General features: G+C 34.2%; 1 protein-coding gene across 1 annotated transcript; it reads left to right on the forward strand.

The window, feature by feature from the left end:
• The first annotated feature begins 6,098 nt into the window (after window positions 1-6,098).
• On the forward strand, window positions 6,099-23,463 carry LOC106075194 (transmembrane protein 209-like). The gene is made up of 16 exons (XM_013236136.2): window positions 6,099-6,377; window positions 11,959-12,135; window positions 12,304-12,362; window positions 12,594-12,734; window positions 12,827-13,080; window positions 13,349-13,451; window positions 13,556-13,642; window positions 16,506-16,678; window positions 16,789-16,851; window positions 18,444-18,540; window positions 19,535-19,660; window positions 19,874-19,965; window positions 20,063-20,177; window positions 20,448-20,545; window positions 21,417-21,490; window positions 22,455-23,463. The coding sequence occupies exons 2-16, from the start codon at window positions 12,005-12,007 to the stop codon at window positions 22,504-22,506; spliced, it is 1,665 nt and encodes a 554-aa protein (XP_013091590.2). The 5' UTR covers window positions 6,099-6,377; window positions 11,959-12,004; the 3' UTR covers window positions 22,507-23,463.
• Window positions 23,464-25,286: the final 1,823 nt, after the last annotated feature.

Raw genomic sequence — 25,286 nt, forward strand, 5'->3', positions numbered from 1 at the left:
ACTCCTAGAGGAATACCTGGTGGTAAGCCGAACTTAATCACAAGTTCCATCTTAATTACTCTGTGTATATTTCCGTTGGATTTTATCATGTGTATTTTGCTTAGTTCATTTATATTTAATTAGTGCATTGTGTGTTTCTCACTGTCGTAAGTAGAAAACATGAACATGGCTAATGTATATTTTAGGTATTGCATTAATCTATTAATGCTACGTTGCTCAATTGATCATTGATGCAACCATGTATATATTTGTGTGTTTCTCACTGTCGTAAGTAGAAAACATGAACATGGCTAATGTATATTTTATGTATTGCATTAATCTATTAATGCTACGTTGCTCAATTGATCATTGATGCAACCATGTATATATTTGTACATCTTATTTTATTTCCTTTATCTCGGTTGACAGCCTTGATAATTTTACTATCGCACTAATACTGCGCTTAGAAAGGAGATATGAGTTATCTCCCCTGTAATGAATTATCTCCCCTTTACTCATTTTACTCTAATGAGAGTTGCGCCGGGACACCCTCTCCATTCAAGCGCGCTCCATTGTTCTCGACCCACGGTCATATGTAAACAAATCGTCTGGGTCGCTGACCACCGCCCATCCCCCCCCCTTCTCTTTCTCTATCCACCTGTGTTGTTTATTTCAGATTATTATTTCCCCTTCTATGTACATTTTTATATTAGTATTTCCCTTTTATGTACATTTTATATTGCTACTATCAGCCATCTATTTTTCCAAACCCCATTTGTCATCATCTCCCCATTATGCTCTAGAGCAGTTTTACCAATCTGACGAATGCACCTCAGTCGAGGGCATCGATAAGATGCATAAGAGACATGTCCTAACTTGTCTTTATTTATCCGCTGCCTCCCTCAGGTGTCTGCCTTTTATCTATTGGATTAATCACCTATTTGCTATCAAGAGTTACCTGCCTATTTGTTTGATATCAAGGATCACCTACTATCTTTGTGCTTAGTGCTATTCGGCACTGCACTAGCTCACTGACCTGCCTATTGCCTAGTTATTGGATCAACGATCTATTTACCTGCAGTTGTGCTTAGTGCTATTCAGCGCTGCACTTGCCTATTTATTCATTGGATCAACGATCTATTTACCCGCATCTGTGCTTAGTGCTATTCAGCACTGCCTTTGCCTACTGAGATCTACTCAACTCTATTACTTGGCGCTATCGGCATTGCCCGCCTATTCGACAGCCCACCTGTCAAGCTATTAGGTGCGACGTCCCTATAGATTCAGATCTGTGTGAGACGTCATAGCTACGCCAACCCTCCGCAACTCACTGGACATATCCTGTCAACAACGCTGCCCATGGCAGATCCGCTCTGCCCGCAGTAACCTCGTGCCCACGGTAGCCGGCCACCCGCACTACTGTGCCCACTACAGATATTAGATTTTGGGGATTGAGACTCCACAAGAACTATATCACCGGCGTCCCTCTATCCGCTAGAGCGCCACCTCCAGCTGCAGAACCTCAAGCCAGGACACAGCCAGCTGCGACATCAACAGGAATACCAGCTAAGTCAGAGGACAAAGTGACATACTCTCTTATTAGGTGCAAGAGTGATGATTAAACATAGAATATACTAGAGATAGATGCAAACCCTCCCCCTTTTTATCCTTATATGTATGTTTATGTAAATAAATATTCTTTATTTTAACTTTTGTATCTATCTTTCATTGCTTTGTCTCGTTGCGTGTCTGCTCCCGATTCATATGCTGATAGGTTGGTGTGTGATAGCTTTAAAAATAATCATCCCCTAGACATAAAAACGCGCCAAACACACGTCACATTTCCCCACCTGTCACAGAGCGCATAAGGCGCCCTGACCGCACTTCCCCGTGGTGGAGGCTGTCCAGGCCTGAGCAAGCTATTATAGCACAGTGCAGGACAGGCCACTGTCCTGTTGGCTCATATTTCTCGCGGCTATGGCCAAATGTTGATTCACGGTGCCCCCGCTGCGGGGAAGAAGAGGAAACCGTGCCTCATATTCTGTTTGACTGCCCCAGACTTGCTGATCTCCGTCTCGACGGCTCTGGGAAACCCAAAGTTCTCGACCTGTATGGCGACATTTATGCACTACGCAAGACAGCAGGGTTTCTGTCCAGGGCTTTTGCAAGAGAGGATTTGAGCCTCTCGACCTCACTCTAATGGAGTTTGATGATGATGATGACCTTCAAACACCGCTGGAGGTTTGTTTTTTTTAAACAAAACTCACTGGAGAGAGTTTTAACTTAAGGCCTTCTGGAGGGGATTTTTTAAACACAAAACTACTAATGGCCTCGCTCAAAGAATCTGGTGACTGTTGTATGCTTTAGTCTTATATTGAAGAGGGGGTTTATTGTAGAAAACATTTTGGAGGGGGCGTTTAAACTCAAAATCATCCTTAGCTCTTCTCATGGGATTTAGTGACTGTCATTTGCATTTTGTTTGTTTTATCGTATTAACGTCAAAACCCCCTGGAAGGGGGCTGAGCTTTGCAAGTGTTGGTTTAACATTAAGATCTTACATAAAATAAACAAAATGAAAGCAAAAAAATCAGGCATAAAATTCCACCACCTTACGGGAGGATTTCATTACATGGGAGGGTTGAAGCCCATCCCACCACTGGTTACGCCCATGTATAGTTTTACATTTGGCACCAACCGTGACCTCCGAAGGTGCCGCACCAACTCAGTTGCAGAAGCTGCTACAACCATGGAATTCATATTTATAGACAAAAATATGATATTGAAATATATACAGGTATGTGATTATAACCTAAATAAAAGAGCTAGATTATAGGTATATAGTAGAGTCACTATTGCGGACCAGGCATGTTTGCGGAACAGCTCGTCGAAATTAGTTAAAATCTACTTTATTTTGAATTTTTCTGCTAAACTACTGTAATGGTACTGCGCATGGTCCATTTCTCTACATTTCCAATATAAGGGTTTTCCTTTCACAGCAGAAAATTAATTTTGACTACAGGTTAAAGATGACAGGTGTGGAATCGTCCATTTTTTTTTCACGTACTAGGAGAACCGCATAGGCCATGGCTTAAGGCTTTTTAAAAATGATAATGACACATCATCTGCATGATACACATATTTTTCGGTTTATAAATAAATGAGAAAAAATTTCATTTCATAGCTATCTACCAGGAATTCAATTTAAAAAAAATTAGGAGGTGTTTATCCTGTTTTTACCTTTTTTAAGATAGTCACAATTGTGGAACACTATAGATGTTATTTATTTGACCTGCGCATTTACTATCATTTAGCTTAATATTTACATATTGATTTAGATATCGGAATTTAAATATGAGTTTGTATTAGTATACATAAATTTAAAAACATTTAGAGAATAATATTACATTTAATATATAATTTATGATTACCATACGTCCAGCAAAAAGAAGACAAATCATAATACCATATATATATATATATATATGGCTCCTTTTGTCTCGAAAGGCAATGGATGCGCCCAAGTGAGTCACTGGTTTTGGCTTAATCTTGAGACAGGGCAGAATCTGGTGTGGCTAATAAAGCCAATTCTAGAACGGCAGACTTTGCCACAATTCGTACATTTGTATGCCTCTGATTTAGGGCTAGCAGACAGGGCAGCTTTCTTTTTTTCCCTCTTGATTAAAGCCGCTTCAATTCTTTTGTTCTCAGCAAGGGTTGTCCCAGCACGCACAGTCTGTCTCCATGCACTCCGGTCTTTGGCTATGTTTTCCCACATACTTTCACTGATGCCTGAGGCTCTCATGTCTCGCTTGCAGACATCTCTATATGTTAGTCTTGGGCGGCCCTTGGGTCTGACTCCTTCCACAAGCTCAGCATATAAGATATCTTTCGGGGTTCTACCATCTGGCATGCGGGTGACATGTCCGAGCCAGCGTAATCTCCTTTGTGTCAGGAGAGCATACATGCTGTTCATATTGGCCAATCTCAAAACTTCCTGATTGGAGACATGGTCCCTCCAAGAGATGCCCATTATGCGTCTCAGGCAGCGCAAGTGGAAACTATTCAATCTGTGCTCTTGGTACATGTATGTTGACCAGCTTTCACTGCCATAAAGGAGAGTGCTCACAACACAGGCGTTGTAGACTAGGATTTTGGTCGCTGTGGTCAATTTACCATTTTCCCAGACGCGCTTGGAGAGTTTTGCCAATGCTGTGGTAGCTTTTCCTATCCTTTTTGTCAGCTCGTTGTCTAAGTCTAGGTTACTGACAATTGTTGAACCCAAGTAGGTAAATTCCTGCACCACTGAAAAGAGACAATGTGCTAACAAATACTGGCAGGAGCTATGCGAAGATATTCAATCTTGTGCCGACTGTGGTAACATAAGAGGACTATATGAGGGCATGAGAAAAGCCTTTGGACCTCACACCAGCAAGTGTGCTCCGCTCAAGTCAAAAGATGGCTCAATCATCAGCGATCGTGCGCTGCAAATGGAACGATGGGTAGAACACTATGCAGAACTCTACCAGATTGAAAACGCCATCTCACCAAATGCTGTTTCCAACTTCCCATCACTTCCAGTTTTGACGGAATTAGACGAAACGCCCTCAGTAAAGGAGCTGAGCATTGCCATTGACATGCTGGCACATGGGAAAACACCCGGAGGAGATGGCATTCCTGCTGAAGTAATTCAGGCTGGAAAACATGCCCTAATCAAACCACTCCATGAACTGCTAAGCTTGTGCTGGGAACAAGGAATGGTCCCCCAGGAATTGAAAGACTCCAACATTGTTACAATTTATAAAAATAAAGGCGACTGCTCTGATTGTAACAATTACAGAGGCATCTCACTGCTTAGCATAGTCGGAAAGGCTGTTACTAAAGCGATTACAGATCCTGGCAGATCGTGTTTATCCAGAGTCGCAGTGTGGCTTTAGGGCAGGAAGATCTACAACAGATATGATTTTCTCTCTGCGGCAGCTACAGGAGAAGAGCAGAGAACAAAAGCAGCCCCTCTTCATAGCTTTTATTGATTTGACCAAGGCCTTTGACCTTGTTAACAGAAGCGGTCTGTTTGCTGTACTAGAGAGAATCGGCTGTCCAAATAAGTTAAGAAAACTAGTGTCAGCTTTTCACGAAAATATGCAGGGCACCGTTCAGTTTGAAAGTTCTTCCTCCAGGCCATTCTCCATTAAGAGCGGTGTAAAACAAGGATGTGTACTGGCCCCTACACTATTTGGCATCTTCTTCTCAGTCGTACTATCCAGTGCTTTTAAATCCCTGGAAGACGGAATATACATCCATAGCAGATCCGATGGAAGGCTCTTTAACCTGGCACGTCTTAAAGCCAAAACGAAAAGGCGTCGTATCTTGATAAGGGAGCTGCTGTTTGCCGATGACGCGGCACTCGTATCTCACTCACAAGGAGGTCTACAGAAGCTAGTGAACGCCTTAGCAGCTGCTTGTCAAGAGTTTAGCCTTACTATAAGTCTCTCCAAGACCGAAATCCTGGCACAAGACGTTGCAGAAATACCTATAATACAAATTGGGAACCACACCCTTTCATATATATATATATATAAGATTAATATAACAAAAAAGAATAAAAGATTAGTGGGAAAAAAAAACCTTGTAAGGAAAATCAGGGTAGTGTGACGTCAAATACAATTAAAGAAGAGGTAGAGATCCTAAAAGTGACAATGTGTTGCCTTAAGCTTTAATAAAATAAAATTAATGTAAAGGATAAGGAGTTCAAGTATTAGAGTAATAAAATATATACTTTATATAGGCTTTGTTCCGACATTTTTACCGTGTTCCGCAATTGTGACTTCTTTAAAAATCCTGTTCCGTAATTGTGACTACCCATATCTCAGTCGAATTGAATGTAAAATTTAAATATCTGTTGAAAAACTAAACAAAGCGTCTATTTTTATCGGAAAACGGATGGGCAATGCCTAGATACTTTTAGTTTTTCCATAGGTCTAACCATTACGGAGTAAAAAATTGAAAACTAAAAGTAGCTGCAAACTGTTCCGCAATAGTGACTCTACTCTATATATAGGTAGGTCTGCGATCTAATATAGATCCATACTATGCACTAAAGCTACAGTAGTAAATAATGGATAAACAATAATGTGTGTAGATCTAATTTGTTTTGAATGTGATGCCGCAGCGGCATCTACAAATAAGTCTAGATCTAGATTAGTAGATATATAGATAAAATTAACTGATTGGTATTTATACCTAGATCTATAGATCTAGCTAGAACTTAGAAGTAGGATCTAGGAAAATTTATATATATAAAATAAAAAATCAAACAAGTAAACATAAAACAAGTTACAAGGCTGTGAGTGTGTCGTGAAGTCGTGTGTGTGAAGCACTGACTGAGACTGAAACTGAAGGCAAGGCATTATTATGATTATAATTATTCATTTATTGCCATTATTAAGCCATTAATGATTAATGGCATTATTATTTAATTTTAATATTATGATTAATTAAAATATTTTTTTATATTTTTGATTAAATTTAATAATTATGATTGATTATCATTAATTCTGATTAATTTGATTAAAAACTTCATTAGACTGATTAGAGATATTTATTTTAGTCACATTTAGAGTATTTAAACGTTTGGAAACACTTTGGCACGATCTTTTGTTTTTTATTTATAGTTCAGTAATGGCAATACCTAGAAAAAAAAAGAAAGTACCCAGAAAATCTTCAACTTTTAATCTATAATAATAAGTCAGTTGCAAGTCTCTGCATTGCATTTTTCATATTGAAATTCATGTAAACTTACTGTAGGGTCGTCAACATTTGAAAACACTTTTTCTCGAGGTGCAACAAATGAATACACTGAGAAGAATTTGTAAACACGTTAATTAAAATGTTTTTAAAATTAATTTTAATTTAAGATTCCTAACTAAAGTCATTTTTAACATTTACTTCAGCATCTATTCTTTCTTTTTATTTAGTCTGGAGAATAAATATGGTTGCCTAGAGTGCCTAGACTTGTAGTATTTTAGGTGATATCAATGCCCCCTCCCCCTTATAAAATACATGTTCTTTTTTCGTTCTTTTTTTTTTTTTTTTTGCTTGATGCAGGAGATGTTTAATATTTAGATTCTGTTATAAATATTTTGGTATTTTTATTAATTTGATTTCAAAGAAATAAAACAATAACAACACAATGTTTTTTTAAACATATATATTATATATATATTTACATTTATATATATATACAAATATACAGCCAATATTTACAATTGATCTTTACAATTTTACAAAAAAAAAAAACGTCTACATATTTATATACATATTTAGCCTTTAAGTATTTATTTAGCTGCAAAGGAAATGTTAGTTTTAAACATATTTACATTTAGATTCTGTTATAAATATTTTGGTATTTTTATTAATTTGATTTCAAAGAAATAAAACAATAACAACACAATGTTTTTTTAAACATATATATTATATATATTTACATTTATATATATATACAAATATACAGCCAATATTTACAATTGATCTTTACAATTTTACAAAAAAAAAAACGTCTACATATTTATATACATATTTAGCCTTTAAGTATTTATTTAGCTGCAAAGGAAATGTTAGTTTTAAACATATTTACATTTAGATATTTACATATATATACATTTTATACACATACTACATACACTAATACAGACATACAGTAACTCATTTTATACAATTAAAATTTGCATAAAGGCATGGAAACCACCCAAAGTCAAGATCATTGATCTGGGCAACATAATTGGCACACAAAAGAAAGATCTTCAAGTTCTTCAGTTGTCAAATTATTTGACATGTGAGTGCATTCCACATGAAGCCACTGATCACATATTTCACACAGGATCTAAATATTTCCACCTTTTTTAGCCACAACCTGAGCAAGTATCTTTTGTGGTTTGATTTATTACTTGGTCAGCACCATCAACACCTGCTCTTTTTCCATCTTTCCCTTCTTAATAATGGATTTTCATCACTGTCTTCATCTATGTCTTTTGAAGTACTCGGTTTGTTCATTTTCTTAGCTTCTAGTTTCTTCCTTTCTATTACTTGCTTGTGCATTTGTTGTTGTTTTTTCCTTGTCCTTCACAACTTTGTTAGTTGCCTTTTCTTATAGACATTTCATTTTTATCCATTGCCTTTATGGCAGCTTTAACAATTTCAGGCTTGTGGTGAATATATTTTCTTTTCTTTTCTGAAGCCATATAGACATTAATAGATGATCAAGTATTGGATACGGGTATCTAGACTGTCACAGAGAAAAAAAAAGTATAATAAACAAATCAAATTAATAAAGCAATTAGATCTAACTTAGTCATAGTTAGCTCTACTCTTATATTTTACTACTGTTTCCATTTGCTTCTCTATGACATTTGTAAATAATTGTGATCACCCCCCTTTTATTTCTAATTCAGTTCAGTGAATAATCTGGGCTGTTTAGTGTGTGTTTTCCAACCATTTTTAAACCCTAAAACACAAGTCTGCTATAGCTAATACGTCAGGATGCTTAAAAATAGCAATCACCCCTGACCTGGTTTCATTTTCCCTACGTAGGAGAAAAAAAAAGTTCATGTACCTGTGGTCTTTGACCTCGTGTAACCTCGATTGTCTGGATAGCAACAAATAGCAGACGTGCAGGAAAGAAACAGAAATGATGCATGCGCATTACCAATGTAGTAGTTTTCTATTTCCTTTTACAATAAAAGCGCCGTGATTAAAAAAATACGATGGGTGTTTCCAAACCGTGCGCGTTTCCAAACGTTTAAATACTCTAGTGATTTAGTCTTTAGATCTACTGTCTTTTACATTACTAACATTAGAATAGATCTAGTAATTCTAGTTATTAATAGTAAAAAAAAATAGTTAGATCTAGTTACTAGTATGATTAGATTTAGTAGCCTAGCCATCATTCATATATTTTATTATTAGATCTATATTATTTATATATTTTATATACTAATTTTATACGATTAGACTTATTAATTAGATATTTAGTCATTTAGTTATCTGTTATCAGGCTAGGGCAGGGCATTAAAAAATATTATGATTAGTCATTAGGCAGGCTTTTAAACTCTCTCTCCGTAATTATTTTCCTTGTTTCGATAGTATTATATAATATAAATATTCATTTTGCTTATTTCTATTTCACTATCTTTTTTGTTTGTCATCAGAAAATGTTTTTTTTTTTAGAGTGTCTCTACTTTTCTAGTATGCTTGGTGTCTCTACTCTTCTGGTATGCTTGGTGTCTCTACTCTTCTAGTGTGCTTGGTGTCTCTACTTTTCTAGTATGCTTGCTTGGTGTCTCTACTCTTCTGGTATGCTTGGTGTCTCTACTCTTCTGGTATGCTTGGTGTCTCTACTCTTCTGGTATGCTTGGTGTCTCTACTCTTCTAGCATGCTTGGTGTCTCTACTCTTCTAGTATGCTTGGTATCTCTAGATTCTTTACTCTTCTAGTATGCTTGCTTGGTGTCTCTACTCTTCTTGTATGCTTGCTTGGTGTCTCTACTCTTCTGGTATGCTTGGTGTCTCTACTCTTCTAGTATGCTTGGTGTCTCTACTCTTCTGGTATCCTTGGTGTCTCTACTCTTCTAGTATGCTTGCTTGGTGTCTCTACTCTTCTGGTATGCTTGGTGTCTCTACTCTTCTAGTATGCTTGGTGTCTCTACTCTTCTGCTATGCTTGATGTCTCTACTCTTCTAGCATGCTTGGTGTCTCTACTCTTCTAGTATGCTTGCTTGGTGTCTCTACTCTTCTGGTATGCTTGATGTCTCTGCTCTTCTGGTATGCTTGGTGTCTCTACTCTTCTAGTATGCTTGTGGTCTAAAATCTTCTGGTATCCTTGGTGTCTCTACTCTTCTAGTATGCTTGCTTGGTGTTTCTACTCTTCTTGTATGCTTGCTTGGTGTCTCTACTCTTCTGGTATGCTTGTGGTCTATACTCTTCTGGTATCCTTGGTGTCTCTACTCTTCTAGTATGCTTGCTTGGTGTCTCTACGCTTCTAGTATGCTTGGTGTCTCTACTCTTCTAGTATGCTTGGTGTCTCTACTCTTCTAGTATGCTTGCTTGGTGTCTCTACTCTTCTGGTATGCTTGGTGTCTCTACTCTTCTAGTATGCTTGGTGTCTCTACTCTTCTGGTATCCTTGGTGTCTCTACTCTTCTGGTATGCTTGGTGTCTCTACTCTTCTAGTATGCTTGGTGTCTCTACTCTTCTGGTATCCTTGGTGTCTCTACTCTTCTTGTATGCTTGCTTGGTGTCTCTACTCTTCTGGTATGCTTGGTGTCTCTACTCTTCTAGTATGCTTGGTGTCTCTACTCTTCTCGATTGCTTGGTGTCTCTACTCTTCTAGATTGCTTGGTGTCTCTACTCTTCTGGTATGCTTGAAGTCTCTGCTCTTCTGGTAAGCTTGGTGTCTCTACTCTTCTAGTATGCTTGCTTGGTGTCTCTACTCTTCTAGCATGCCTGGTGTCTCTACTCTTCTAGCATGCTTGGTGTCTCTACTCTTCTAGCATGCTTGGTGTAAATGGAAGGAGGGAGAAGGAGGAGTAGTTTTCACATTGTCTTCTGATTTGGACAATCTTTGAAAACATACAAAGCATAGAGTGTACACACATACACGTCTCACAAATTCGGTATATATATATATATAATTGTTTCGCACCAAGGCCTTTAACATACCTTGTCCATCAATAATTGTAGGCTATAGGCCTACATTGTTTGTGCTTGTTTTTATATTTTCTTTAGCTAATGACTTTTTTCTACCATTGTAAATAGTATTGCGTAGAGTTTGACATTTTTACAAATTCTCTACCAGCTGCATTTTATGGTTTTAAAAAATATTTATAATACTTTTTGCATACATTGTATTAGTTTTCTAGAAAAAAAATATTTTTTAAGCTTTTTTTCAGTGAAACATGGAACTAACACACATAAGACAACTTATATTATGTATACATTTTGTACTACTTTATTTTGAAAAACTACAAAATTATTTGTGTAAACATTTAAAAAAAAAACAACAAAAGTTGTATTTCCCCTTCTTTACTTACTCAAGTTATTCCCTTTGATAGCTTATGGCTACACTTGTTAGAAGTATGAAAAAATGGTGCATTCACAGTATCTTTAAGGAAGTTGGGTAATAAACAATTCAAATTTAATTATAATTTTACTTTAATAATAATACTCTGAGGTGGAGGATGTTCTTGACAAACTGACAGGGGCTGATGTTTGAACTGTATTAGTCTAGATGATAGATATCTGCTTCTAGAGTCTAGTAGATATATATAGAGAGATAATCTAGATCTATTCAGATATCTAGATATATAAAAAATATAGTTAATAAATGGGATATATAAAATATACAATATAAAAAAAATATAGTTAATAAATTGAACTTTATATATTGATCTAGATTAAAAAGATGTCGTAGATCTATATTACATTCATTAAAATGTCTTTTTGTAAATTGCACTAATACATATTTACAGAATGGCCCTTTTTTTTAATCTCATACACATTGACTCAACCTCACATTTTCTTTGGGTGGTGGTGGTGGGGGGGGGGGCTTAGCATATGATGATATTCTTAAACTGTAAATATTCTTTTTAATATAGATCTATATGGGATCAAGACAAGCATTTTTAGTAAATATGTTGTAATGTTGGTGTAGTAGGTTGTGACTGTTTAACTACATAACTTTAATTTTAAGAAGACATGCCTAGGAAATACCAAGCTTTAATCTTGTCACATTAATTCAAAAAAAGCAATTCTTTTATACTCACTCTTCTGTACTAAATCCTAACCATTGACCACAGAAACAGATGACCTTAACATCATCTGCCCTATAGATTGCAAGGTCTTAAAAGGGAACTTTTATTAGCTCTAGATTAGATCTCTATTTCATGATTTAAAAAATACTAACAAGACTGATTCTACTTAATTTTTAGAAGCCACCTCTAGCACAATTTCTTGGATCCTTACATCTCTTTGAAGATGTCATCTTACTACCAAAGTGATGTTGTGGAATATTCATGGAGAAAACTACATATGACTCGTGCTGCAAGACAGGCCCTGCTGTCATGTCTGAAAACAGCTTTTATCTTTGTACTTCTGTTCACAGATATGTACGCTTTTTTATTTATTATTATTTTTTTTTAAATTTTATTTAACACAAAGCTAATTTTTTAAATAAAAAATATTTTAATATATTCTTTAATATTTTGAAGTACATTCTTTAATGTAATGACCTATTATAATTTTTTGTTTGGAAAATACTCTTTATAATTTTGTAGGTCATATTCAGTTTTTTCTGGAATGTTTTCAATGGTTCATCCTGTCTTCTGGTTTGTTGGTAAGAATAGGCCTCAGTTTTTAAGTTCTATTTGTTGGAAAAATGTATGTATCATTAATGTTTTACTTTATGTCTGTTTTAAAAAAAAGACCTTTTTTTCTTTACTGTAATACTTAGTGTGGTAATTAAAGAAAAGTAAAAATATGTTATCAACTATTTTTAATCATAGTAATTATAATTTTAATTTTTGTTGTTGCTGTACTTTGTAATTTCCCATTTTTGTCTTTGTAGAGCTTTCCATTGCCATACTGCTATTGTTCCAGTTGATTAGCAATGGGCTGTTACTTGTGCGATATTTTTGGTTGTATTTCTTTGGCTCTGCAGTAGTAGTCACTGAAGAACAAAGAAAGCTAATGGCTATTCCACAGACTGGTAATTTTATGAATTATTTATATCAAATCTTATTTTCTTAGTTATGACTAAGAAGGAAAAATGTAATGTTCAATTTCTTTTTCCATTTTCAGACAAAAATTTTTTTACTCCTCCTAAAAAAAAAGATGGCAACCTCTCATCTATCTCTCCTCTGAGTTTTAATCAGTCTTCAAGTTACAACTTTGGGGATAATTCACCTCATCGGTTGAATAGCAGCTATACATCTCCTTCTCCTAACAGGTATCACACGCCCTTGCAACATTCTACATCCATGGTGATGTCACCGTATAGCTCCCTGATGAACTCATCCTCCCTCCACACCAGTTATAACACTTCAATGGATATGGTAAATATGCTCTACCTTTTCCATTTTATACATTGCATGATTTTGATGCTTTAGTATACATGGATAGTAGTGACTCTGTTATACACATTGTTTAAACAGTTTATAATATCCATAATTGATGCATGAATCATAATATATCCTGCTTTTTAACTGTGTACCATAAACCTTACTAACCATCTCATTAAAAAAAAGAACTTTTAGTTCAGTTGAAGTACACTGAGTTTATTTCCATAATTTATAATGTAAAAAACTTTTTTTTTAATTTCAGAGTCTCAACATGTCAGGAAACTCAGTGAATTCTGGTTTATATGATGTAGATAGAAGTAGCTCAAGATCTAGGAGATCTGCATCAGTTCCAGTTAACACTAAATGTCAGTTACATAATTTTAACTTTGTGTCATTTTGTTCTATTCTTTCAATTAAGTTGTAATTATAATTGAAAACAAAAGTTGTGTATTTATATTATGTATTACAGCATCAAAGTATAGTAGAATAACTGATGTGAGTGAATTGCGCAAGTACATACATGAAGAAGAGGAAAAAGAACGCAATAGATCACAGGGTAAGCTAGGTTTTAAATTAATTAAACATTTTAAAAATTATTACTAAGATATACAAATATAACTCACTTAGCACTTGTATTGCTTAATTAGGAACAAGACAATCTTCAAATGTATTTCATATTTTGTGTAGTGTTAAAAATAGATCAGATAATTATTTTTCAATGTTAATATCTATATTCTCTTATGGATTTTTGTTATTTGGAAGTTTTTAGTTCCACTATGTATTGTAAACATCTTTTTTTTTTAAGTTTATTAAGGCAGCAGTCTTACTGCATTTAATTGTTTTCAAATAAATGAGACCTAATATTTCCCTTGCTTCTTGGTTAAAATATTTCTGACACTACATTGTAGACATACAGTTTCATTTAATAATTTCCTTCAAACAAATGGTTTATCTACAGCCTGACATTAGATTAGTTATTAGGCTTTATCAAATGACTATTGTGCTAGATCAGTGTTTCTCAAACTGTTTGCCGTGGCACACTAGTGTGCCGCCGAAGATTTGCAGATGTGCAGCGGGAGTTTTCAAAATGCCATATGTGAAGCGTTACACAGGTCTACCTAGTATCTAGTATTAAATTGTTATTTTACGTTGCGACGACATCCCCACTTGTAACGTCCAGTAATAGTAGTCCGCACTCTCCCATTTTCTCTGCCCTGCTAAATCGGATTGCTCTATTTTGACGGAAAGGGGTGTTAGCCATTTCGGTTATTAAATACTTATACTTATATTATTATAATGACTGAACTGCAGGCCGCCTTAGCTGACGCACAGCAGTTCTTGAATTGGTAACGATAATAATAAGCGATGCGTTTCATGTAAATTTTTTAGGTGTATAATAATAATAACAAATTATCACTAAGCATTATTCATTGTTATCCATGGAGAAATACGTTAGCAAGAATGAAACTGCGATAGCGTTAAATGAAAAGCAAGGAACCAAACGAAGGTACAAAGAAGATTACATTGGATATGTATTCATATCTTCTGGACCTGAAGATGCTCCATTGTCATTCTGTCTAATCTGCAATGCAACTCTGTCGAATGAGGCGCTTGTTCCAAGCTAATTGAAGAGACACTTGGAAACAAAATATCCAGCTGTAAAAGCGCAACCAAAGGAATACTTTGAAAACATCAGGGCTCAACAAAATAAACAAGCTAAGAAACTTACGAACTACCTAAAGCTGCAAGTTATAAGGTTGCTCAGTTATTAGCAAAACACAAAAACGCACACACAGAGGCTGCATCTGTAATTGCACTAGCTTTAGCAATAGTTGTTGAAACTATTCTAGAACCCGATGCTGCCGAAAATGTTAAGAAAGTTCCTTTGTCAAATGATACTATCTCGTGCAGACTTATCATCAGATTTACAAGATCAAATCTGAGAACACTTCGACATGACTGACGATGAAGTGTCTCTGCTGTGGTCTCTTCAGGTTGAAAAAAAAATACTTTGGATTTTCTATTCATGATAAGATCTGGTGGGTTAAGGTGACATTTCTCTCTGATTAATTTGACAAATTAAATTCATTGAATTTAATTCTTCAAGGACCATCACTGCATCCTCAAAACTGAAGTCACTTGGTGAAAAATTGTCTTTGTGGCAAAGTAAGATCTCGAAAGGAGTCTTCAACTGCTTTCCTACTTACAATGAATATGCTTCAATTAAAGAAATCCCCCCCCCCTCCCCCCCGAAATTCTGAACACTTTGACACACCTGCAGTCAGCATTGCAGCATTACATCCCAACAGTTAAAAGTCTTGAATATGGATGGGTTAGCTATCTATTTGGAAACAATGAAGCTACAAATCTTACAACTGATGAAGAAGAGCAGCTCATTGATTTAAAAAATGATGCAGTTCTTAAGTCAAATTTTGTGAAATTATGTCTGTTAATGTTTATGATTTCAATCAACAAGTTATATCCTGCAATCAGTTTATATCTTTATGGTTTTGTGAATTTGGATTTTCAGTACTGACTGAAATCAAGTCTAAGAAAAGAGAGAGACTTCTTACAATAGACAATGAAAAGCGAGTTTGTCTATCGACTTTGGAGTCTCGATTATATAGCATTTCCTCTCAAAAACAGGCACACCTTTCACATTGAATATAATACTTAAAAACAGCTCAAATCATTTTTCATTTTATTATAAAACATCTGTTTGTTCATCCTAGTGTGCCGCAAAATTTAAGTAGTCTTTTTACTGTGCCGGCAGACAAAAAAGTTTGAGAAACACTGTGCTAGATGTTTGGAATATTTTTAGTTAAGTTTTTGCCCCAAGTAAAATAATTTTACTTTTGATTACTTCATTTTTAATATATTAAAGTAATCAAATAATTCACCATTAATGCACTGAAATGGCTGTTACTTTTTTATAGTTGTTAACAATTTATCTTTAAAGGTTGGCAATTTACATATTCATGAAGATATATTCTCTGGTACTACATTTTACATGTATATATTTGGTCTTGCACATGAGCATTGTGGGAATAAAAATGCTTGCATCTTCTCTGTCTTAAATTTCAAGTCATCTGAGAATAATGCAATAAATTCCAAATTTACTGGTATCTCTCAATTTTGTCCATGTATCAAATGATCCAGTAGCATTATTTTTCATAGCTTATAAAAGCTCCTTCATTGAGTCAGAGTAGTTTGGTCTGCTTATGTCATGAATAAGTTCTTTATGCTGCCTTTTTTTCACTTTTGAAATGAAAGGAAGGTTACTTATAGATCTATTGTTATTGGAAAATAATTACAATTTTATTTTCTTATTCAGTGATTCCTTTTTTTTTTTTTCAGAACTGCAGTAAATGTTTCTCATAATTAACCATAGCTGTTTTTTTTTTTGTTTTTTTTTTAAGTATCTCTGGAAAATGTTAGTTCAGGTAATACTTCATTCTGGAACTATGGTTCAAGCCCACTAGACTTCTCATACATACTGCGACGATTTGCTTACCAGCTCTCACCTAGGTCATCTGCAGCACCAACTCAGAGCTCTTCCAATGATCAAAGCACCAGCCATGGTGTTGGAGAGGTATTTTTTTTTTTACAGAGTTCTTGATAATTTTATAATAGAAATTTATTTGAAAGATATTTTTTAAAGTATTTTTTTTATCTCTCAGTGTAACCAATAATGCTCTACAGGTGTGGAAAACCTATGGTGTTACAGAAGATGATCTTTATATTTGGATAGAGAAACTAAGAAAGGTGACTGGTTTCTTTTTTTTTTTTTTTTTTTTAGAAATAGACTTTTCTTTATAAAATTGTTATTATTATTTTATTTATATATTATACTAGACATATGTTACCCGCGACCCACGGGTCTTTATTTGCGCATTACTGTCGATATAGTCACTGAGAGTGTTTTGTAAACAATTAAACGAAATAATAATGTAATAAGTAAAGCGAATGTGTCAATGTAAAAATAGTGTGAATGAAGCTATCAAATCAAAATAGCTAATAGGCTTCAATCCATTTTTTAAAATTAAAACATTTGCTTTTGAATAATCTAGTGGATTGGATTTAGATGTATGTTAAACGTAGCTAATGATTCTTTCACGTTATTTCTCTTTCGCTACGAAAATAAAATTAGTTTTGCGAAAATGGTTTACCCGAAGTCGATACATTCTTATCTATTAAAAACGAAAAGAGCGATAGCTTTGTTAAATAAATGGGATTATAAAGTGAACAATTAAACGAAATAATTTTTAGTACGCGATTCATGAATGAATATAGATCTAGGCCTATCTCAACTCGGCTTCGCAGCTTTCGTAAGAGAAAGTAGCTTTAGAAAACCAAATTTGAATGTTTATTTGATCAAAATATGAAATGAATGGACTTTAATTAATATGTCTTTGTGTTAAAGTATAAAACTATCTGTGCGAAGAGAAGTTTTATCATCTTAGAGTTGGATTAGAGTTTTAGATCTAGGGATGGGATTATAAAGTAAACAATTAAACGAAATAATTTTTAGTACGCGATTCATGAATGGACATAGATCTAGGCCTATCTCAACTCGGCTTCGCAGCTTTCGTAAACGAATGTAGCTTTAGAAAACCAAATTTGAATGTTTATTTGATCAAAATATGAAATGAATGGACTTTAATTAATATGTCTATGTGTTAAAGTATAAAACTATCTGTGCTAAGAGAAGTTTTATCATCTTAGAGTTGAATTAGAGTTTTAGATCTAGGGATGGGATTATAAAGTAAACAATTAAACGAATTAATTTTTAGTAAGCGATTCATTACGGTATTGTCTAATGAAAGAATGTTCGTCAGGAAATCTGTAGTCACAGATATAAGGAACTAATCTATGTAAAAAATGCTTTTGAAACACAAAATTGAAGGTTAATTTTATTATATAATGAAATCAATGGATCTTCTTTTGTATTTTCATGTGTCAAAGTAAAAAACTATCTGCATAAAGTGTATTTCTTAAAATTAGATCTAGGTCTAAATCCTTTCTATCTTTTCTCGTGTCAACATTGTAGACATGGCCTAGATCCAAAAAATACTATAGCTCTAATAGAGTCGGACAACTTTATTTTTTTTGAGGGTCTTAAGTTTGTTTTAGGGCTACAATACATACACTACGGTCTAAGTTAGTACCCAAGGAACATTCCTGCCTAGTTTTATCAAGATTGGTCAAGCGGTTTTGATGTCTATAAGTAACATACATACATACACCTCACATTCTACTTTATAATATAGATATATAATTATAATATATATATATTATTATATTTTTTTATAGTAATATATATATATGTTTAAAAACTATTTTTGTTTATTTTTCAGTGGATCAGCTTTACAATTGTAACTCGATTGAATACAGAAATAGATGAAATCAATGCAACATTGCAAAAAATAGGATGTGAAGACTCTCTTATTGGAGGTGAATATGCTGCTTATTTATTTACATTAAAAACAATCAATTTAGATTATAAAAAAATGTATCAGTATAATGTTAATTGTTATTAATACATTTTTTTTTACATTTGTGAATATATTCATTAGTTAATATATAACTTGAAATACTTATAACACTTGAAATGGATATAAATTTTGAATGCCAATGCAAAGTAAACATGGCAAAAAAAATTATTGGTGCTTTACAGGAAAGTAAAACTGAAAAAAGAGATATTTTTTATGTCTCCTTTTGTTTTTGGAGACAGCGGATACAACTGGATGTACAATTGGCCCTACAGCTCTGCAGTAGCAGCTGAGTTTCTTCTTAAGGCCTCTTACATAGATAGATAATGGTTTGCCCCTGTGTCATCTCTTGAACTAGCTGATTACATAGAAAGGAATGTTTAGCATCAACTCAGTAACAGAAGCTGTTGGATGAAATACCATAGTTGATAGTATGCCTAGGGGTTCCACTCCTGATTTTTCTTAAGTTTGACTCCTGAAGCTTTATCTCTGCAAGGCAGTGTAGCTTTGAAAGCAGAATACCTTTCCTACATTTGGATGAGCTCCATCTGTTTGTGAACCCCTTTACATGCCAGGAGAAAAAAAATCTTTATTTTTTTTTTTAGAAATATTTATAAGTTAATTTTATACAAAGTTATACAACTAGTGTTAGAATATAGATTAATTTGATGGCAACTTTGTATGTGGTCAGTATTTTTTTATGGCGGTTTAATAGCAAATAAAAGAATTTTAATATGTTTTACATAGCACATTAAACCCAAAATAGTCCAAAATATTACATAGGTAAGGATTTGTTTTAAGTTTCTCTTCAGTTTTTCTCCTCCTATATTATTGATACCATGTCTAGTTTAGTTTATGAGGGGCACTTTAGTAGATAACATAAAGGAAAGGTAGAATGAAGTAGAGCTGTTTTGTACAAGTTATAGCCCCTAGTGCTATCAATATTTGTGTTTCAGAGGTAGGAGTAGCAACACTTAAACAATTAGCTTTGACTAAAGGAACTTATGTTCCCACTCTGAATTCAGTCGTTTCTTACCTGGACTTTACACCCAATCAAGAGTACCTCAGAACTAGAATCAGAGGTAAGTTGTCCCAAAGATTTGTATACCTAACCTTCAAGTTGTGTTGATTTTGAAAACATTCAGTAAATTGTTTAATTTATTTTGTTTTGTATGTAGCCAATATTCAGATAGTAATGTTTTGTAAAGTCTTATTGTTTACACATTATAAACGTTGCAATCAGTATATTCCACAGTCTGTTAGAATGTTTAGTACTCTTTGTTTTGCTTGCTTAGATCTTAGCACTGGTAGCATGAGTGCCTACACCTGGGACAGAGGGGGCAACTATGGCAAACCTTGGAATGAGCACCTAACTACTGATGCTGCTGTGAGTTCAACAACTAATGAATAGAAACAAAAATAGCTTAGAATTAACCAAGTTGGCTAATTTGATTCCTGACACATCTTTTTTTTTGTACCAACAGTTAGTCATGCACCTGTTCTGCTGCTACATGGACTCTCGATTGCCTGCACAGCCCAGATATCCAGACGGAAAATCATTCACTGCACAACATTTTGTTAAGACACCGGATAAGCCCAGTTAGTTTTATATCTTACAATCAAAAGAATTATAAAAATTTTATTATAATGTAAACAAACATTTGGTAAGCTTAATTTACTTTTAAACACTTATCAGATGTAAATCAGAATGAATATTATGTATATGCACAGAAAGTGTTCAGATTACATAGTCTTCCGAGAAATGATATTTTGACGTAATCATGTTATATTTACAAGTCATAATATTCTTACTGAAAGCATTGTGTTCAATGCAATACATTTTCCAATTCACTTGACTTCTCTTAACAGGTTTAGACCGCAAAGACAATCTTCAGATCTATCAAAGCTGCATCAATCCTCCACACTTTCAAGTTGTCATTGGATCTCAGATTTACAATTTGTCTAAGGTAATGGCAACAGTGTTCTTAGGGTCTTGAGTTTTTTCTTATTATTATTGTTGTATTGTACTGTTTAACAAAATCTTTGCTTTTTTTATGAGCATGTTTCTAAGATCTTACATATTAACCCACAATTACTTCAATCTGCATTTTGGTTTAGGAAATTTGTCCTAAGCAGGGCCAGCCTTAGGCATAGGCAAACTAGGCAACCACCTAGGGCCACCAATTTGGTGGGGGCCTTGCACAGGACTCTAAAACATTTAGATAAGAAATAGCGAAATTTGTCCTCAATGTAATTGTTACAGTAAACTAGGTTTTTAATTGAGTAATTTTAGTTGTTTTTTTTTGGGGGGGAGTGTTTATTTTAATTTATTTTCTATTTCTAATTCACTTTGCCTAGGGTCTCCAATTGTCTAAGGCCAACCCTGTCCTAAGTTGTTTTTTTTTTAGTTAAAATTTTTTTTTTTTATAGAGCAAAGAAAGTAATTCAGAAAAACTAGCTAGTATATGTTTTGTCATTACTAATTATACTAATAGTATGAAATTTCCCTTTAATGTAAAAAATCTATTTTGGATGGATAGATATTAAAATTAAATCTAATAGAACTTTTAAATTGGCCAAAAAATAATAGCTTCCTCTTGGCTAATATATATATATTTCATTGTTGAACAATAAATCTTAACCCTATAGTCAATTGAACTTTTCTAATTATGTAAGATGACATCACCCAATTATCAGGCTTCTCCAAGTCTTGACTTGGGTTCTTAGTGTCTCAAGTTATAAATTCCCCATTCAGAAATTAATTTGATTTTACTCTGAATCATGAACATACGGTGCTGTGGTGTATTGTATGTAACTTTGTATCTTTTATCCTCTTAGGGAAGGAACAATATGTTTCAAGCTATTCTGCTCTTTTTGTACCACATTAAAGTCAAAGAAAGTGGAATGCTTGGGTAAGTTCTCAACATGTTCATTAGATCATTATAAAACTTCTCCAAAACAAGTAACATAGATCCTACAAAATAAAACTTATCAAAGAAAATTAAATTACCCTGTAGATGTCTCAGGGCTAAGCAGACATATACCTTTACATTATCCCTGATGCTCCCCATTAGGTAGTACCTGTACTGAATTCATGTTTTTTTAACTTTGATAGGAAAAGTAATTTAAACAATACATGCCAAATTTTTTTCCAAGTATTTATAGCCCAAAATTGATTTGTTCATTAGAAGGTTGACATATAATACTAGAAAGACAAAAAGGTGAATTCGGAAAGAATGCTTAATCTGTTCAATCTTACAAAACATAGAAACATTTTAAAAGGTTTGAAGTGAAAGAGGTAATGAAAGGTGGCTTTAATTTTACACTTACAAACATCTGAACCCTTTCTCTATAAATTAGTCCTGCTTAGCCTTCAGTATGTATTTGTCAATTGGTGTCTGGTTATCCAATATCATGCCTGAGAAAGTAAAGTTTTCTAGACTGAAAGTTGCACAGTCAGAGTATATGCTTATTTCTTTTCTTTAAACTTCTCTGCAGAATATTGCAAAATCACCTTCCTTGCTTGTTTGATTTTTTTTCTTTCTTTTGGATAAAGCCTTTAAAGCCTCAGTGGTTTTTGACTCATTGCCCTCTTCTTTCAAGAGCTTGATGCCAGAGTTCTCAATCAGCAAAGCCACATAACTAAATAAAATTATGTACAGTGAAAGCTCTTGTATGAAAAAGTGTTGGTGAAGCTGATTTCTGTGCCCAGCAGTTGCCCCACATAAATGTTAGGCACCTACTCAAATCGTTATTAAAGATTTCTTGCCTCAATCAGGCCTTTAAAGTCAGCAGCTAAGCACTCTAATTACTAATCAACCATTGACATGGTTTGATATTGTAACTTAATATATTACTTATAAATTATTTTTTCAGCCGTGTCAACCTGGGAATGTCTGGACTCAACATGTTGTGGATTTTTGATTGATAGACTACTGCATTTCTCCTCTACTTTATAAGGCCTCAACTGAAGTAAAAATTTTACAAATTACATTTTGCTAGGGGGAAACATCTGTATGAATATAATAAATTGGGAAAAAAAAAGATTGACATACAATTGGAAAAGGTTCTCCTTTTGAGATTTTATCACTTTCACTGCTGCTTTTTATAGTTTCTAATGTCTCTTGTACACAATTTGGTTACCATTTAGCAGATGACACTGTCAATGTTTTCCTTTGAACTGAAGCAAAGACTATGCATTGAATATGTATGGATATTAAGTTTTGAATTAAATCTTAAAACATTCATGGCTACAATAAACAATGAACTTTGCTTGCTTTAATGTTAAATTGTAAAATGTCTTTTTGAAGGAATTGTAATTGTTACTTTGTATTTTTAAATGTGTTTCTTTATGTTAGAATTATTTTTTTTTTTTATTTGACCTTGCAACTAATTAAAACAAATGTTCATTTCCTTGTTATTTAATTATGTAAAAATAGTTTGGTGATCTACATACATGACTAGATGAAGTCTGTCATCCCCTGAAAACATACCAGTATTCATTCAATTAACTCTGTATTATTAATGATGAATAACCCTAATGACCTCAGCCACTGCCTCAGCCTATCCTCTTCACACTCATGACCTTATTATTTAAGGTGTCGTGCCTGTAAATAGTTTTAAGTTTATGTTTTGTTGTTGTTGTTTTTAATGTTTATATTTACATTCTGTAAATAAAAGCATTGTTAGAGTTTTAATCTTGGTGAACTTTGAACCTGGTCTTGTGCCCAGAACTGGGTTTCTTGGCTGCAAACTGTGTGTTTGTTCATTGAAGTGTACATTTTGTGTTTGTTGACTGGGAGAAAATATTGAAGTTATTGATTGTGTCATCTTTACTTTATTGTTAATGTTTTATCAGCGGTGGAAATAAAATCAAGAGTTTAGATATGTATCTTTTACTAATTTACTTGCATCTTTAAAAAAAATGTACGTTTAATTGAAAAACAAGCAGAGTACACACACAAAAATACTCAAAGTTTATATTAACTCTTTCTTTGCTATGTTACTCTTTTTGAGGCCCTACAATTTTGTTTCAGTATCATTATAATGTTAAGCTTTTTATTTCTTTCTTTATTTTTTACCTTCCACATGTAAGATTGTTATTTGTTTTGCTTGTAAAATGATAAAACCGTGTAAATGGATCAGCTTTTTAGTTTATATCATGGGACCCAAAATACCTGTTTAAATTAAAACATTATATAGATCTACTTTCCAGAACTTCATTTAGAGACCTTCTGGCGCCCATCTGCAAGTGGTGCATGAAGCACGCCTAGCACCCCCTCACTCACTGGCGGATCTGTTGGGGGGGGCGGTAGGGGTGATCACCTACTCCACTCGACTGACCCCCACACCCAAGGGATTGTGACCAAAATTTGTTGAATATCTACATGAGCTACTTATTGATATTTGAACCTAGATGTATATTATGTCACTCCACACTCTAATCTGAAATTAAATTATTAGTAAATATAAAATGAAAGAGGGTGGTCGGTATGCCGTAGGTCTGTGGAAGAGATGACAGATGCTCTGCCCCCCTCCACACACACACACACACCTTCCTGGACAGACCATTATTTTTTCTTTCGTATTTTAGTGGAGAAATCACTTTATATAATACTATAACTTATATAGGCTCTGTAAAACAGCTATGAAAGATCATCTCTCGAAACGTGAAATTTCAAATGCCACAGATTGAGTCGCTTCACAGCCATTTCTCTAATGCCAAATACAATGATTAGCAAAACAAAATGGAGAGAGAACTCTAACATGATTAATAGTTTTCACTCAACACCTCCTCCCACCCCCTATTTTCCAAAGAAAACATGACTTTTAAAACAGAATAGTAGAATATGGCGACAGATTTATAGATATATAATTTATTTTTCTCTGGCGGCATGGATTTTTTTTTATAATTCTTTAAACCAGAAAAACAAAAAATAGGCGGCCTAAAAAAAAACAACAAAGTTTATAATTAGTCTAAATCAGTCATGTATCTAAGCGCACCATACCATAGTGATACTTAACATTATTCGGCCGCGGGCCATTTCAATTTCCGACACTCATATGGCGGGCCACGTCAACAAAAAATTTTTTTTTAAAAGGAAATAAACAATAAACCATTTTTATATGAAACCCGTGAACCTAGTACATACATTAATTCGTGAGAACTTTTGAATATCCGGCTACACGAGATGAGCACTGAATCTAGAAATCTAGATGTTCGTCCGTGAGACGATTACATAACATGGATTTCAAAAGATTTATCGCTGAAAATATGTGTCCTCACAAACAGGCCCCTTGTAATTATTGTGATCATCGTTAGTGCTTGTTTTCGGAGTTTTAGAAAAGTTTCTGCAAGCAACACAGATTACAAATCAATTGTCTGCATCACCTAATATTTGTCAAGCAAGAATGTCTAGCTTTGTAAGTCTATCAGTTCCATTGCATTTCTGTATGGGCACTTGACAAATTGGTCGCAGATGGATTCTTGAAACCACGACCAATGTGAGCACATGGTCCAGACTGAACATCTTGCCACATACATTTTGTTGGCGACTAATTCTATGAAGCCATCGAGTTTCCATTAGACTCGACAACTTTTCTCATAACTCTTGCTGTCAACCATACTTAATGTGGCACCATCATGAGTCACTCCCATTCATTTCTCCCAAGGAAGAGAAAGATCCTCTTTAATGGTCGAAACTTCTT

The sequence above is a fragment of the Biomphalaria glabrata genome, chromosome 4 (genome assembly GCF_947242115.1).
Source record: "Biomphalaria glabrata chromosome 4, xgBioGlab47.1, whole genome shotgun sequence".
NCBI classification, from domain to species: domain Eukaryota; kingdom Metazoa; phylum Mollusca; class Gastropoda; family Planorbidae; genus Biomphalaria; species Biomphalaria glabrata.